The sequence below is a fragment of the Paramisgurnus dabryanus genome, chromosome 22, assembly GCF_030506205.2.
Source record: "Paramisgurnus dabryanus chromosome 22, PD_genome_1.1, whole genome shotgun sequence".
Lineage (NCBI taxonomy): Eukaryota > Metazoa > Chordata > Actinopteri > Cypriniformes > Cobitidae > Paramisgurnus > Paramisgurnus dabryanus.
In genome coordinates, this window is record NC_133358.1 from 18926721 (window position 1) to 18945387 (window position 18667).

The 18667-nt window shown below is 38.4% G+C and overlaps 1 protein-coding gene across 1 annotated transcript in view; it reads right to left on the reverse strand.

The window, feature by feature from the left end:
• The window catches only part of cntnap2a (contactin associated protein 2a), a 431066-nt gene extending 414956 nt beyond the window's left edge, over window positions 1–16110 (reverse strand). Inside the window, exon 1 of the mRNA XM_065258074.1 lies at window positions 15702–16110. Coding sequence (XP_065114146.1) covers window positions 15702–15795 — 94 coding nt within the window. The 5' untranslated portion in view covers window positions 15796–16110. The remainder of the gene's footprint in view (window positions 1–15701) is intronic.
• Between the last annotated feature and the right edge of the window lie 2557 nt (window positions 16111–18667).

Genomic DNA, 18667 nt, shown 5'->3' on the forward strand with positions numbered 1-18667 from the left:
TTCTTGCAGATCATTAACTAAAAAAAGTTGGTTTAGGGTTTAGTTACTCTTTAAAATAAGCAGCAATATATAATATCTAACAAGCTGCATTTGAGTCAGACCCACACAGGGGGTCCACATATGTACCCAAATTAAGTGTGTTAATTTATGCTTGCTAGTGAAGGGTGAAGAAATTCCCTTGAGAGAAATAGGTAATGATGTATCTGAATAATAATGCACAACTCATATACATTTGAGGTACTAACATTAACTCTTTAGGAGCAAAAGTGTACTTTTTGAAAGGGTACTACTTACCCAGCTAGGGATAACTTTTGACAATTTTTTCTGACAGTGCAGAGCCACCTGAATGACATGGAAAGTAACCAATCACAGTCGTTGTGCTGCTTAGGTGTGGGTTCATCTGAAGAATATTACAAACACTTTGAAAATTTGTTTCCATGCCAAAAACCAATCAAACAACCATTCAGATTAAAGCTTGCCAGATCAAGAAAAAACATTCTAGTTTTGTATGCACAAGACTATCAGTGAACAGACTCTGGGCGGTTTATGGGCGTATCGTCTGAGTTTGATTAAATCCATGCAAATTTAGGAAGACCTTAAAAGACATAAGAACTGGGTTATACTTTATTTCGCTAGTACACTCTAGATATTCTACAAACACTATAAGTAAATTTGCAACTAAATTTTAACTAATTCTCATTAATGTGTAACTTCATGTCAACTAACTCCAGCCTGATCTCATGAGAATTTGTACATATTTTACAAGTAAAAAATGATGAACCCCCCCCCCAACATTACAAGGCTAAAGCAAAATCATACAACATTGCACAAATGTGGTTGTACAAATTAATACAAATTAATCACCTTGTAAAATCTGTACGAATTGCCATGAGACAACGTTCCTAACTCTCATGAGAATATTAGTAGACTGTTAAGTCCATAGTCCTGTTTAGTTTATAGTCGTGCGTAAGGTCTACGCCGTAGCTATGCTGTAGGTTATCCGCAGGGCTTGACATTAACTTTTTTGCTCACCAGCCAAAGTGGCTAGTTGTTTTCCAAACTTACTAGCCACTCAGCATTTTCACGGGCCACAATTTTGTTGCTGGTAAAATAAATTGTATATGATTAAACTGCATTATTGTTGCCCAAAGTAGCCTATATATTAAAATGATGCGTGAGAACCTCTCATCTGGCGGGTTTCCTTTGATTTTGTGGGCATTCAGGTATGCGCTGAATTTCTCTCCGCTTTTGCCCTGAGAGTGTGCACGCAATTTATATCTCTAAAATCCCTTCCTTGCAAATGTTATATCTTTACCGAAGTGTGTATGCACTCAGACTGCGTCCTCTTGAGCATTCGCAAATCCATCAGCTCTCGCGCGCTCTCTGGAAGGTGGCGCTTTGGTACGCAACGCTCTGCTGATCACGCGCTTCTCATGGTCTGGGTGCAGAGTGCTCATGGTAGTTGTAGTTTCCAGTGTTGCATTGCACATTGTTTATCATTTCGCATAACTTTTAAGAAAACTACAATTAAATAATATTCAACCTGCCAAAGTGGCTAGTGGGATTGGCTGTCTTACCCACCACAGCCGAAATCTACCCGCATTTGGCGGGTGTTAATGTCAAGCCCCGGTTATCTGTATCCTGTGTAGCCTAACCTCGCCAAATTTTTAACAGTGTGTCAGTTTTAAGCGGACCGCAAGCACCGTGATTGGGTCCACTGGAACCCCCCTGTCAGTTAAAAAAAACTGCTAATAGGTATTTCCGATTGTGACGGCCAGAACAAAGACGGGCCAAGTTGAGGAGTGATTTAGATGAAACTGCAACAAAAGTCGCTGTTTATTTACTTCAATCACTGCTGGTCTTTTCAAATCATACACAACAAACTGCTGCTTTTTCTTTGTATGTGGGTTAAACTGGCCAAGCTGCTTCTTCATTGACTATGCAGAAGTATATATGCAAACCGACGCCTATCCTACACCGTCCCGGCTACGCCAGAGGACATACACACAACTAATGAGCCTTTTAGGGGTGGGGTAAGAAAAGGCATTAGGGTAAACAGAATAAATTGGCATCCAGTATAGTAGCAAAGTTACTTATAGGGCCCTATTTTAACGATCTGAAACGCAAGTGCGAAGCGCAAAGCGCAAGTGACTTTGTGGGCGGATCTTGGGCGCTGTTGCCATTTTCCCGGCGGGAGAAATAACTCTTGCATCAGGCGCAAATCAATAAGGGGTTGGTCTAAAGTAGGTTCATTATTCATAGGTGTGGTCTGGGCGTAACGTCAAATAAACCAATCAGAACGTCATCCAACATTCCCTTTAAACGCAAGTGCGCAAGGTCCATGGAGGGTTGCTATTATTATGACGGATTTACCAGGTGCACGCCAGGAGCGGTTAACAGCCGAGGAGACCAACGTTCTTGTAAGAGCAGTCAAAGACAGAGAAGTTGTTTTGAATGGGGATGGGAGAAACCTGCCAATATCAGCGTAGGTTAAACAGGCATGGGAGGAAATAGCCACAATTGTCTCAACAGCTGGCATCCCCAGGACGTTTAGCCGCAAGTGCTACAATGATGTCAGGAGACGGGGGAATCCCAAGCTTGCCAGCATAAATCGGCCACGCCGTGTAACGGGAGGTGAATCTGCCTCTACACAGGACCTGACGCCAGCAGAGGACATCGCTGCGTCCACCCTCCAGCTGAAAGCCAAGAAACGCAAGCAGTCCAACCCCAAAGTACACTTACAAATCAAGTTCACGCCTCCTTTTTTGCGCTGAACCGCCCAGGGAGCGCAAGCTCATTCCCTAGTTTGCCGACGTGCGTCTGTGGAGGGAAAAACCCGCTGTGCGCCGGTGCAAAATACGAATGATACATGCGTCACTGACAAAGTCAATTGCGCTGGGTGCAAGATAGGGCCCATAGTCTGCATTGGAATCATCAAAATAAAGTTTTAGTATATATTATGCAGACAGTCTAGTAATACTATTTTGATTAGTAGTTGACAAGAAATTACTTATAGAAGCGGTTTTCCGGAAAGGGCTTATCCTAGTCCCAGACTAAAATACATGTTTGAGCTGCCTTAAAGGGCCCCTAACATACTGTAGGTGTTTTCAGTATCCCCAGAATGTGTCTGTAAAGTTTCAGCTCAAAATACAGATCTTTCATTACACGATGTTAAACATGGCCATTTGTGGCTGCAATGAAAAATGTGCTGTTTTTGTGTGTGTGTTTCTTTAAATGCAAAGAAAGCCTCTGTTCCCCTCCCCGTATGCAAAGTAGGGGGTAGAGCACTTACACATGTGCTTTGGAGAACATAAATACACCTGGTGAACTAAGCGCTCATAAGGCGGAGTCTGTGAGCATTCTTGGGTGGAACGTAATCAATGTGACATCACATTGATAGGGGATCACCAACAGCCTGTTTGTGTGACTAAATGTACAAATGTCCTTCTAACATTTCTCACGTCAAAACTAGTAGGTAAAATTACCATTCTGTATAAATCCACAACACCAAACTATGAAACCAGCACCTCACAACACTTAAGCATAATACGGTAATAATCATCAAAGCGCTCAGTGGACACTTAACAGCTTGCTGAATGCAAATTACACATCTTAATTATAATCTTGAGGTGTAGTGTTAATTATCAGGGCTTGAAAGGGCCTAGTATGCCATAAACAGTGTGCATGCATGCCTTCAAAGGCTGCTTGTTCAGTGCCGGGCAGGTTAGCGGGACATCCAGCATCTGCCAATAGAGCTGTTGTCAGAATTAGGGCTTTGGTCGCACGGTTAACTACACCCTACACACACACTCTGTCAGGCTACATGTAACACATGGCACATTTGTAGCCCACTATCAGCCTCTTCATCTCCCATTACAGCTCATGGCTCTAACCGGCACATGCAATTCGCCAACTCACACATGTCTAAAAATACTCACCAACAATCGGAGTTCGCACGGGATACAGACTTTCACATTTTGAACTGTGAAATAAACAGGCAAGGGAGCACTGTTTACTTGGCAAATTACTTCGCATGCTAATGGGCAGTAACCCTGCAACCGATATAAACCCTTAAGTGGCTCTCAAAGCATTCGAGTGAGGGAAAGTAAAAGTCCTTGGAGAAATCATCAAGTTTGTATGATGAATGAGCATGATGACTTTAGATGTACTGCTCACAGCATGTCTGAAAGTAAGTGCCATAAACTTTCTCTGACAATTTAAACACACTGTAAAAAGATCACAAGTTTAATCGCACATGTTTCTTTTCCAAATGGAGCCATTTGCAGCTCACATCTATAGGGGGAGGATAATTTCCTGGTTTACCTGAGAGGCAGGAGAGTGCACAGACTGACACTGGAGGCAAAAAATAGAAACGTTCTCTTACACGAGAACCTGCGCCTCTACTTAGAGATGCAATCTGCAGGAGCATATAGTGGCGATATCTCTCCACGGCCGCATGTCTGGGCCAGTCCACTGCACTTTGGGTTTATTATAGGGACCACAATGCAAGGGGGAGGGAGGTGTGACCCCACCGCAGCCAATCATAGGAAGTGACAGCGCGGCTTCGAAACATACAAGCAGCACTTTTGTTTTATTATGCCCTGCTGGCTTTGATTTGCGGAGGTGTGAGTGCTTGGGCGAGTTGGTTTGTATATAGACACTGACATTTAACTGAAGAATCGCAAGGATCCCAAATCTCTGCACAGCAAAGTGCATTCGTAATTATCAAGAGGATTATTTCACAAGCCTGAGGAGAATTCACAAAGTAGACTGAGGGATAAACTTGGGTGCCATTTGTCTAACAAATGCATGTTACTGAATGTAATGAGGAATGCGGAGAACATGGAGCTTGTATGTTCTCCCTGTGTCAGTGTGCGTTTACTCCGGTTACTCCGGTTTCCTCCTACAAGCCAAAAACATACAAGTTAGGCAAATTGGATATGCCAGATTGTTCCTACCCCAACCTGTGTCTGGATTAACCTGTGTATAAATTAACCAGTTCTTGCCATTAATATAGCCATGGATGCTAGAATGGCCTAAAGAATAAATAAAGAAATGAGGAACAGATTCAGACATGAAAGTGTAGTTGAAGATATGAGAGCAAACACAAATTTGTTGAGAAGATTATAAGCATTTCTGCAGGGAATCAATAAAAAACATTCAAATATTTAAAAAGCAAAAATTACAAAATAGCCTATCTGCCATTAATTTAATCATGTCATTGGACTTTTTGTACATTCAGGCAACATTTACGAAATGAAGCGAATTGGTTGCGCCCTCAAAGAAGAAAAGTTTTCCTTTGATGAAAAATTCAATTACAAATAAGCTGTGATAAGAGGAAATTTGATTTCATGTTTGATCCAATTAGATCTCATGTCCTGCTCTCTAAGTGCTTACTTGAGCATTCTGTTCAACTTAAAAAGTTTGAAGTGTTACATTTTTTGCTCACATATGCACAAGATACGAACGTAAGATACAGATAAAGCATTAGGCATTAAAGCCATGCTTATCTAGCATTCTTCTAAAAGTTATTCACTGAATCCCAATTATTTTTTCCCAAAGTCATTTCTGTAGGTTTCCTCATAATATGCAGAGAAAAAGCTGGTCAACCAGTCTATGTTAGAAAAAAGCCAAACACCCTTAGGATTTTACACAGTTAATGCTTTCATTATTTCTTGTTTCATGTTGGTTTTTGTGTATTGTTAACCACAATGAGGTTTATACTCCCTAGAGATAGCAATATATTAGTATTCCCATTCATCTGAATAGATTTGCAGAAAAACATTATTTTAAATCTGCTGATTTAAATCTACAGAGGACAATCGCAATGCAGCCATGTGACAAACACTGATGTCACAAGAAAATTATGTAATTGCAATGCTGATTGGCTAATGGTCCAGCACTTTGCAATGTCCCAAAACCTTCACTGCCAACTTATGTGATGTCAAAAGCAGCAGACAGTAACGAAAAAAGTAAATAGCACACTGATAAATTATCTATAGTGACATATTATTCATATATAAGGGTGCGCGGGGAAAAAACTAACACTGGGTTAGTTGTAACACGAACTGTTTACATTGTTGCACAAGGTTGAGCGTTTTGTATTTCCAGTATTTTTTCACACTGCCAAAAGACGATCTCCCGCAAATTATTGGGAATGTATATGTGTGTTTTTCCAGAGAGTTATGGATGAACAAGTGTTTTGGTGGCATGTAAGTACATTTTTTCATCATATTTTTTTTCGGTTTCCAAGTTGGGTGTGTAAGATACCAAATCCAATGTTATGTTATATAAATCAAATCAGTGTCTTGTTGACTAAAACATAGCATTGTTTTGAAATATGTCTGCAACTCTTAGCAACTTTTTTGGTGGGCTTGAAAATATTTTGACCCAGTGGGGTTAATTGTAACACTGTGTTACAACTAAACCCTCAACACTTACGATATGAAAACGCTAATGTTAGCGTAATTCTTGCCGTTGTTTTAAATAGGCTACACACTAATGATTGCTGGATGCCAAAAAAATAAATGTGCCTGTCTTATCAAAAACCATGTGTCAAATTTTTTTGTTCATATCTTTAATATTGATTGAATAAGTTCACGTCAAATCATAATGAAATGAATGGCTAAAATCAGACTTTGATGCTCATTATCTCAGAATTTGATATTGAAACTGTAGTATGGTTTTTTCAGACTGGGTCATATATAAAAAAAATGTTTTGTCATAATTGTGCTGCTTTTTCTTACATATTTAGACATTTGTATCCATTTATAATTGAACTATTGTTAGAAAAGGGCTGGATGAATGAATACAGTGTGGATACCTGTCTATTATAGACAGATATATAAACAACATCCACTTCAAGTATACAGACAAAATAGTATTGAAATATTTGCCTGCAAACTTAATTTTTAGGAAGTGTTACAACTAACCCCCTGCCTGTTACAATTAACCCCACCAATCAGGTAAGTTGTAACGTTTGCACTTCTGTCACGTTTGGTGTAATTGTCCAAGAATGATACTAGAAGTACTAGAAACAAACTTCAAATGTTCATTTGTAGCAGAGATGTGTGTTTTGCTTGTGTAAAAATATAATTAATCAAACTCAAATATTTAGCCAAAACCAAAAAGCGTTAGGTTGTGCCCCGCTCTCCCCTACTGTATACTGCTTGCAGAAATCTTTCATCATACACACCCGTGTATTAAAATCAATTGCTACATTTAAAAAGAAAGAAAACTGAGAAAGATGCTAAAGTATTTGAAAACAGATGGCGTAGTTACAGCATTCACCAGCAGGGACTTACTGAGCCATGCTAAACAGCCAAACCTAGAATAAGATCATGAAAGACTATAAATGCAAATCACTTAATCATATGCCTATGCAACGTTTAGGTTTTAGTTGTCTTAGCCTTGACATTGTTTCATATGTTATGGATTCAATGATACACAGTCCTTAGCTGGATGTTCAGACACAATGATATGAATAAGCTCCTGCTAAACACCCAGATTATTATTGTGGAAATGAGGCTGCATATTTCCCAGAGGTATAGCAATGTGTTTCCTGAGTGAGGGAAGCTATAACATGACAAATTCCCCACTAAGGATGCAACTGTTCAGAAAGCCTCTCAACTGGTTACTTTTTCCTAAAAAACACACATTCTCTCATACTCTCTGAGATTTGCTCCAATTCCCATCATCAACATTTCGGACCACAACAATCCAGGGGAATTATTAGAGTGCAGACCATAAAACCCCGTTGAAACACCATAGTGGATGTTGTGATGGTGAATTCAGCTAAAACGGACAGCACTTTTCGGACATGATTTGACCCGCATGCCTGTGGCAAAATAAATCCTGCAGAAACAATAGCCAGACAGCACAAAAGCTGCGTGGTCATGCCCTGCCTGTGGGTATAAAACCATTCCTATAAGCACGCTGTAAAAATACCTGACTTTTATGATAATTCTAACAACTTGAGAGCCTTAAAACAGCTGTCAATTTTTATACACTTTATTGGACACTATTTATTTTCTAGCATGAGTTAAGAATATTTAAAGAAGCTCAAGGCAGCCCCAAATATTCCCTTCACATTTTAATACGTTGATATTTCTTTGGCTCTCAAAGTCTAGTTGTTTGTGGCCTAAGGGTCCCTAAATATAAATGTCTCTGTTTCTTTAACCATCTATTTTGTCTAACAGCTATTTCCATTTGAAACGTTTCCATATGAATGTTGATTTTAGTGTCAGTATTCAAAAGGGTTACCAGTCTCTACACTTTAAAAAAATTGGGTTGTTTTAACCCAGGGCTGGGTAACTATAGGACAGAACACATTTCTGGGTTAAAATGACCCAAAAAATGGGTTGGTTTAACCCAACTGCTGGGTTGTTGTTAATCATCCCATGTTAAAACAACCCAGCAGTTGGGTTAAAACAACCCATTATTTGGGTCATTTTAACTCAGAAATGTGGTCTGTCCTATAGTTACCCAGCCCTGGGTTAAAAACAACCCAATATAATATAATAATATTTTAGAGTATTTTGAATATATAAAGTGCATGCAAACATTTTTGCAAGTTTGGATAGACTCTAAACTAAACAATATTGAAGAATTGACAGCATCTGCAATGTAAAGCCTTTTTCGTATGTAATTTAGAAATCTTTATGAATCCTTTGTTGACTGGTCATTAGTGTTGTAGTTTCTCGAGACCGGTCTCAAAAGGTCTTGGTCTCGTCTTGGAATCGCCCGCTTTTAACTCAGTCTCGTCTCGGTCTAAGACAAAGAGGACTCGGAAATTTATTTCAAGACCGGTCAAGACCACGACTGATGGCACATCACAGATTTATTTTTTATCATTAATTTAATGCAGTTTATTCAGGTTTGGCATATGATGTTGGCATTTTTAAGCATTGTTTAAGTTTCTCCCAATGACAATTTTTCACATTTTATTACTAAAAACACCTGAATTGTGTTAAGTGGATGGCAAGCCGTGGAAAGACAGTTCAGAATAAATGGTTAAGTTGATTTCAGCTCTTTAGTGTTTGTTCACTTTTATTTGCTTATAGACAAAGATAAATTCCCACATATCTGCAATGTCTTTGATTATTTTATCAATTTCTATGATGGCACACACACACACATGCACGCACACACAGACAAGAAGTGCCTAATCATATGCATATTCCACATTTTATCATAAGTGTTTTAATGCAGTGACTTGCACTGGTCTTGGTCTTGACTTGGTCTCAACCATTTAAAGTCTTGGTCTTGTCTCGGTCACGGCCTTTCCTGGTCTTGGTCATGATTTGATCTCGGTTTAGGTGGTTTTTAAATTTACACCTTACATGCACATAAAATTACTAATTAAATTACACTATACATATGATGCTTAGCAAAAGTTTACAATTGCCTTTATATTAATTAAAATTAATATTTTCCTCATTTTTGTGTTAAATGGTTTTCGTACTTGTATTAAACTTATAGTTTTATCTACACACGAACCAGGATAAAAAAACATTTGTGACATACAACTTTGTGACCTCATAATTAAAGCTGCAATGAAATTAAAATGAAAAACTGTAATTTGTTTTGGAATATTGTGGTATTTTTTTTTACAAATGACTTATCTATGACATCATTATTCCTTAACTCTTTCACCGCCAGCGTTTTTAAAAAAAGTTGCCAGCCAGCGCCAGCGTTTTTCATGATTTTCCCCAAAGTTTAATGCCTTCCAGAAAATGTTCTACTTTAAATAAATAAACATACAATATACCAAATGAAAGAACAGACCCTCTGCTTTCAAAAAAAAAAACATTTCATCCTACCTTCAGTGGTTCTTTTGTAATCAGCTTTTAAATATGGGTAGGTTTCTGCAAAAACACCACATTTTGAGCAAAAAGCAGAGATAATTCCATTTTTGTGACGGACTTTTCATAGAGATCCCATTCAGAGCGATCTTTAAAACAGACACAGACATGCAGCAGCTTGCCATAGGGCAATACTTCCGGGTTAAAAAAGTTGTTGAAGGGTAATAGCGGATAATAGCGGTATTGCGGAAAGACGGAAAATCTCGTCATTGGCAGGGAAGCGTTTTCTCTTGATTGACGAGATATCTCGTCAATGACGGTGAAAGAGTTAAAAATTAATGTGCCCGCATAATCTTTAATGAAAAATGCAAATCTCTCTTTACATCCTTGTTTACGTCATATGCATAGACCGTAAAAAATATGGACGTAGTGTCCGTGACGTCACCCATTGGCTTGTGAAGATCGTTTTTGAAGCTTAAAGTAGGCATTGCCTGCCGTCGCCATCTTGGCCGCGCGTCACCGTGAATCACTCGCAGAAAACCGAAAATGGGTAAAGAGGCGGGACATGTGTGAAGCTGGGGTGAAACCACGCCCGCCTAGCGCAAGTCTAGAGACAGCAGTGGATGTTCAACCGTCACTCAAGCGGCCACGCCCTTAATTATGCAGAAGTTTAAGGCTTAATATAATTTAAACAGATGAGTTACAAAAAAAATTCACGCCCCCACAGTTGTCATGAAGGGCAAAATTAGCTATATAGACCAAAAGCACTTTTTGTACCAGGCTGTAAACATCATATTTTCTACTGTAAAGTTGGGCATTTTTAACACGGGAGTCTATGGGAATTGACTCCCTTTTCGAGCCAGCCTCAAGAGGCCAGTCAATGAATTACAGTTTAGGTCACTTCCGTATTGGCTTCATTAGAGCGATCGGAAGGTTGCCCCTCGGTCATATGGTATGGCAGGTGGGCGGGGTCCAGAAAAAGATTTCAGCGATTAGCAAATAGCAACATGACCCAACTTCAAACGATCCAATCAATTAATGGACGAATTCAAGTCCAGCCCTACGGTTTGTGTGTTTTTTCATTTCAGAAGCCGTTTCACTTGGATTTGCGTCACCACGGGTAAAATAGGACAATTGCTACTTCCGTTTTATGACAACTTTAAAGTTATTTTCCGGGGAAAACTTTAATTTTTAAAGGAATACTTTTACAACGTACCAAAGGAATGTAGCATGAGATCATGAATAAATAATGCAGACCATGATGTAATTGCAACTATTTGAACATCTATTGCTTAGGTTATTAAAACGTTGTTGGGTGAGACCCGATTAATAATGCATTTTTAATAAACATGCCACGTGAATCAAACACAACAGGGTGTGTTTAAAACAAGCACCAGACATTCAGGAGAAATCAATCTAGGATAAACTCATAGCGCTTATACATAAACAAAACCAACTAACAACACATTATTAAAGCTTACTCGCACTGAAATATTGACACTGGATTAATAATGTATTTGTTGCAAATAAAACAGTGACTTCATGGGACTGTTTTTAATTTTGGTGGTGGATGTATTGGTATACACAGTGGTATGGCCATGAGTAGAGAAGTGCTTTCTCTTTATTACTGGTCTGCTTTAAGAGACCACTGCAAGAGCACTCAAAGTACAGCAGCCACTGGGCTATTAGATGAAAAGCTCACTTTTGTGTCTAGGGCCTATAGTCATAACAGCGTCTCCCCTGCCTGGAGAAACGAGAGAGAAATTGTGTACGTATGTGTGTGTGTTTGAATGCATGTATATGTGCGGGTGCAGATGTGTGGGTTTGAGGCAGAGAGAAAAATAGTACTGTATGCGTGTGTATATAATAGACAGTCAGGCGGCGAACAAGAGGAAAATAGAGCACAGCAAGATCTGAGTGTGTGTCATTCAAGGTATTTTAGTCTGGGAAGTAGTTTTTGTCTTTGCTTTTTGTTCGATCAGACAAAGCATGGGTCGGGTAAAGGAAATATTTTCAACTTGACATATGCATATTAAAATACCCCCTATTGGGATTGAAGGGGGTCTGTAAAATGCAACTGTTAAATAAATATAATATTAATATACTGCAACCAAAGCTAAAGAATAAATGTATGTAATGTACGCCTATGTGAAGACATTCATATTTTACTGTATGCATCGTAATATAACTCAGATTTTCTTTTAACACGTACATAATATGAAACCACTCCATCTCTCTCTATCTTTAAAGGGTCCTTGACCTGCCTCGTCTACACAAAAACGGCTTTTTATTGACCCAAATGATAACTCATTAGTATGTTTAGTCTTTAAACATACTGTGATTAACAGTTAGCGGGATTCTCAAAGGAAAAGTCAGCATGAATGCACCATATTACATCCAATACCCAAAAACATAATTTTATCTATCACCAAAGATTCTCTTATTATCATCAGTCCCCATAAACCAGGCAATTTATCAGATATTGAACGCTACAGATATAGTACAATGCAAACGCAAAATGAAAGCTGCAGTTTAATTCAGCTGATAGCAGCAACTGCAGATACAGAGAGAAAAGTGGGTGGTTGATAACCGATGACATGACATACGGTGGCGTTTCGCTGGGGACATTAATCAAAGAAAGCTAATTTAAGCGTTGCCTTGACTGTTCAGTAAACCGCCTCACGTATGCTAACATCTTCTCTGATCATTCTTTTGTAAAGCATGATTGTTGTAATATCCAAAAGGTCTCATTATACTGCCCTTGCTTACTCTGAGGCAAACATAGCAACCAAACAAACCATATACTACTGAGAACGTTAAAAGGTCAGTTTGACCTTCTGGCCCTGTGTACAAAACTTGTAACGGATTGGCTCGAAAACACATCCTCTTTCTTTTAAACAATCATATTTAAAAAAAAAAAATGGGACGTGATTAGGAAGATTTGAAGAATCTCTGCACCCTCGCTATAAGACAAATGTCGTCATTACAACCCAGCGCTGTGTTTCAGTCATTGTGTGGGTCCCCTAATACCCAATTTACTTACAGAAATTAAGTGAATTAATCTTTCAGGAACTACCTGCACAGAACAACATCTGCAATCATTTGTTTTTAAGTGGTATTGGAATGACACACCCAAACAAAAACACCTCTTATCACTAAATGGGTCATCTTTTTTTTTTTGTGATTACTAACGATGCATTTACAGACCGGCTGATGCATTACATTTAACTGAGCGAGCAGTCTAGCACACAGACTCGCTCCATCAATGTGTTTCGTAAGGACAAGCAAATTGGCTTGAACTCAGGTGACCAAGCATTTCATCCTGAGACAGCAGTCTTGTTTTTCCATGGGGTGTGCTACTAAGGAACTAAACTAGACGAGTGGCTTTAATTTCAGTGTTTTCCTAGTATTGCGTTGCAGCGTAGTGGTCCACGTCTTAATTGCTATGCCTTTTTGCAAATCCTTTGTTTCGATCTCCCAAATAGTAGAGCAATTTTGTTGATTATGAATAACAATAGACTTTAGCTCTAAGTAATTGCTGCTTAATTTTGGAACAGAAGTGTTGCCGCAAAGTGCAGGGTAAATGCATCTGCTAGTGTGATTTTAGACTTGTTTCTGAAAAAACAACCAAATATGTTCACATTCATGTTTTAATGCAATCTCGAAACACGTTCTAATCCCTTGGCAGCCTCTAATGGGAGTCTCGACTGAGCAAAATCCACAATGGCACATTCACATTCCACTAAAATAACATTGCTTTCGACCAGGTCATTGAGCTGTCACTTCAACTCTCTATGCATGCTATGGAGAACACAAGATTTCAAGGCAAGCCTCGAGTCGATGGTCATGTGGATGACATGAAAAAAATTATAAATGCATACTTCTGCACCTAAAGATTTCATATTACTATCTCAAAGGTGCATATTGGTACCAAAGAGTACACATTACTACCTCAAATATACATATTGGCACCAAATGTATGCATCAAATGGTACACATATATATATATATATATAGTATTAGGACCTTTTTAAAGGGTACTGCCCCGGAGATAGCTTGAAACTATTTTTTTATATTTTTTCTGACAGTGTTATTATGATATAAATGATTGTTCTTTACATCCTTGTGAACACTGTATTGAACTGCCATTGAGATGTATTTATATGTTTAAATAAAAGTCATTTCAACTTAAATGTAAGATTTACATACTGTATATCTTTGTTTCAGCAACTGTGTCTAGCCCGTACGAATTAAGCTTTCATTCTAATCAGACTCAGAAGAACTTGTAAGAAGATGGATGTCACATCAAATGCTCCAGTGGTCTTGGCTAACAATTAACATTCACAACTTTATCTTAAAGCTCCATCCATCTGTTAGACTCCTAACAATTTAGCAATCTAAACGACTCAGATTCTCTCATTCATACAGTCACACAGCACTGTCTATAAGGAAACAATCTGTTGATTAAATGTTGTTTGGCATTTTTTTACACTTTTAGTTCTAGCGGTTTCTTATTTTGGCTCATTAAACAAGTGACTACTCCAGGCTCCTATTTATTCCTGTCTACCTTTAATCTGTATGACAAGTGCAACTACTCGGTTCACTAACTGCACTTGCATGAATGCAACAACATTTATACAATTAATATATTAGTCATTCATATTTTTTTTTAAATGTCATGCTTCGGGTGTTGATGCAGTACAAACATGGATTTCATATTATAAGACCCTCAGTACCTCCCAATTATAAGAGCCAATCTATCATTGACTCTATATTGATTTTTCCATATTAACTCTCTGCAAGGCAATTAGCCAAGTAATTAAATTATGTAACATTAAAGTAGTTGGTGCTCTGGGGTATATGAAGTGTTTTCTAAAACATTTTAAACTTCTTTTTTCTATAAAAATATGTTTTCTAACAGCCTTATTGTTACAGTATAACAAACTAAATTGCTGACCAACAAATAACCTAAATAAACAAGAGAATACGTTTTAAAATTGTGTTAATGCGCATGGCTTCATATTAAGGTCCGTAGCAATATAATCAAAATTTTGAAAAGGTCACAATCATGTTTATTAATAAACAAACAATTTATTAATAAAACAAACAGTTTATTAATAAACGTCAATATAAAATGTATTGTAAATTAGCCCTTAAGTTGGCGCCACACTACCACGGACAGAGTTATCCTAAACAGATCTCCTCCGCAAAAACAAACCGCTCTGTGTATCAGCATGCCATAAAACATTTCACCATAAGACAAACAGCCACCTGTTTAAGAGCTAAACATACGGCGGGCTGAATCTTCATTACTAAGCGCAGTTTGCAGAAAAGCCAGCGGCTCCGTTCCAGCTCTATCTCTTAACAAATAATCCATACATGCGCGACCACTAAACTTCGCAGCTGTTTGAGAGCATAAATCGTCGACATTCATTTCCAAATTATTGGTGATATATCTTCATATTCGTGTTTTGAGTTTTACATAATGCATACAGACGCTCGAATAAATGCTTTTTGGGAATCGTCTTTCCTTTTGATTGTGTCTGGGTTAAAATTTCATGTAGCCTAAACCACCGAAGTTACGCGGGCTAAAATTGCTGTCAGTCCTTGCCTGTCAGTTATCGTGTTAAAGCATTACAAAGGGGATGCATTAAACACAAAGCATAAACTAAAATAATTTCAAGTTCCTAAACTGACACATGAGTAGGGTACATTATCCACACCAGCGTGACAGCTCTGATATCGTGGCACTTCATTTATTTGGCTTTTATGCAAAGCGACTGAATTTGCATTCAAGCTATACATTTTACCTGAGACGGAACTTAAGGGCTGCTAATGCAACGCTTTACCAACTGAGTGAGCTACGTAACGCGCGGCAATGTATCACCAGCAACTTACGGAGTGATGGAGAAGCTGCCCGAGAGATGCTGATGTAGCTAAAAATCCACAGCAAGAGCTTCAATCCGGTGCCGGCGGGTGAATGCATCTTCATGTAAATCTCGTCGTTGGGATGTAAGCGGAGACGCGCGCGTCTTGACAGTTACTTTTCCTTCTCTTGCCACAGCCAGCGAGCGTGCGCCGTCCGGAAGCGCAGTTCCAAAGAGCGAAGCCTGTGAATGAGGGAGACTCCGCACTAAACAACGCTTCTCGGCAGTGGTGATGTCTGTCAGCGCTTTCAAACCACAAAATACTTCACGCTTCACTTTAACGCAGTATTTCAAGCCATGTCGTTGCCTCGGGAGAAGCGTGCAGCGCGTATATCAATATCTACCGCGCGTTCCGCGGAGGTCGCTGTCCAGGTGCTGAAGTTACTACATACGGCGCTCGCTTGTCCCACAGTCATGCCCATATAAATAAGACAACCCCCTCCTTTTACATTGGTACAGTCCGCGAAACAGTGGAGCAACCCTCGCGGGACAGGGGCCCATTGCTTTGAGCGCCTTCTAGAGAACAGATGAGAGCTCTTACGCATAAAATACTGTATTATACTTTAGTATTTACTATAGTACACTGTGATAAATTGCATAGATGCTATAGTATTTCTGAACCTTACCATTGTAAATATTAAAGTATACACAGTATTTACTGTAGTTGATCAATTCAGTACAGTTAATATTAGAGAAAACTATAGTATATATTAATTAGGTGTATAACTATACACTATATTGTCCTATAATAACAACAATTTACTGTAGTAAATACAAAAATATACTACAGTATTTTTTCATACAGTAATAAGCTGTTTTTAAAGAGATGATAAAAACTGGCATGATTACACGGTTTGACATTCAGGATGTCTTAGTGATTATACTATTAAAACAATTTAATAAATAGCTAATACATTTGCTATTAAGCTAATAACAGGTTCTTATTCTAGATGAGAATGAAACTTGAACAAGTCCTCACAATGCATGTTCAATAACTACCTTTTTACCTGGTGGTAATGTGGTAATGTCTTTGTTATTAAATTATGAAGGCATGCGCTATAAAGTGAATAAAAATAAACCTACCCTAAGAAATATTCACTGGAGTAAAAAGTGTGGTAACCAGTGGCGGCCGGTGACTTCTCTTCCAAAACGCACAAATTCAAAATATGTGTTCGGAGTGTCATGCATGTGTTGCTCTTCATTTCAAAATATGTGTTCATTGTGTCATGTGAATCATGTGCATTATGCATCTTGTCAAAATACGTAGCTGCTGCACACACGTCGAAGGGGGTTTATGATAAAAAACACGCTCACATTCGCAAAATACTCGCAAAACACTCACTTAACACTAAAATCTGATTACACAGGAGATTAAACGAGTATCTGGCAAACGTGAGCGTCTCTTCAAAGCATCTGCAGCAGGCTAGTAAGGCTCGACGCATGATGCACATAAATTTACATGACCCGCCACACATGACGGGCTACATACATGTTGTGACAAGCTTCACAACGTGCGCCCTCAAAAAAGAAGTCACCGGCCGCCACTGGTCCCCAATCTAGCCCCAATCTCTCCTATACTCACTGTGCTAGAGTACAAAATACAATGCACATATCTGATCATGTTCATCTTATGCATTTTTAAGTTAAGTTTTGACTGTGTAATTGCTTTATGTATAAATATTCAACCCTGTATCACGAAATTATATACCTATAGTCACGTAAATTTGTGTGTCTTAAGCGTGACACTGACACGGTTTTCCGCCTTTTTGCGTAAACATGTCACACATTTCTGTTTACGTTTCACTGTCACGTATTTGTTACTCAACTGTTTTGTCCTATTTTCAAACCATTAACGCTTTGGGTTAGATTTGGTGTTTGCATTAGGATGTCACTTTAAGTATTGGTTTATACTTTTTTTCATCTTTTATTTCTTATATTTTATGATTTTTTGGCATTAGGGTTAGAGTTGGGTTCGGGTAAGGATGTCATTTTATGTAAATCTAACCCTAAACCGAAGCGACAATGGTAAGAAAATAGGACAAAACAGTTAAGTTACAAATACGTGACAGTGATGTGTAAACAGAAATGTGTGATATGTGGCAGAAAACCGTGTTAATGTCATGCTTAAGACTCACAAATTTACGAGACTATAGGTAGGTACGTAATTTCGTGATACTGAATTGAAATATTGCACCTTTCCAATACTGCACCTAATGCATTTGCAAAACTGGAACAAAAGTTGATGCTTTGATTTTTTTTGTGATATTTACCCACCTGTTTAAGAGGCAAAATCTCATCTCAGCAGAGTATGGGAGAAACACCATCTGTGCAAAGCGAGACGGGGACAGCTACTTCCACTTCTTCAGGTTCTCCCCTATCAAAAAACAGAAGTGGGGATAAACAGCACGTCTAATTCTGTGATGTTCCTCTGTCGCCAAGCAGGTGTTTTCTGTAATAACTTGAGGATGGAAATAAACATTTGCTTTGCACAACATAAACAAGCAAAATAAAGCAAGCAAGCCTATGCCATACAAACATCACACATTATATGTTTTGTAATAAAGCTATTTTGTACTTTCAAAAACTGTATTACATATCCATGGATGATTAATACAATGATTAGAGATATAACAAAAGACAGTGTCAGGTCAGAAAATAGGTCAATAAATAAGTTCCAGAATCAGATCCTTCCATGTGTAGCACAAGCAGTGGAGAATGAGTTGAGTAATGTTATTAATCTTGTGTTGCAAAGCACAACACCCAACTTGCACATATGTTATGTTAGAATTATGTATATGAAAATAACTAATGCATCTGTTGGGTAGAAGACTCACATCAAACAGCATGCCATAACATCCCAGTTAGTGCATGTTACATCAAGGATTACAATATGAACCCTTGGAAACATAATGCCATATTGATATTAATATCATTAGG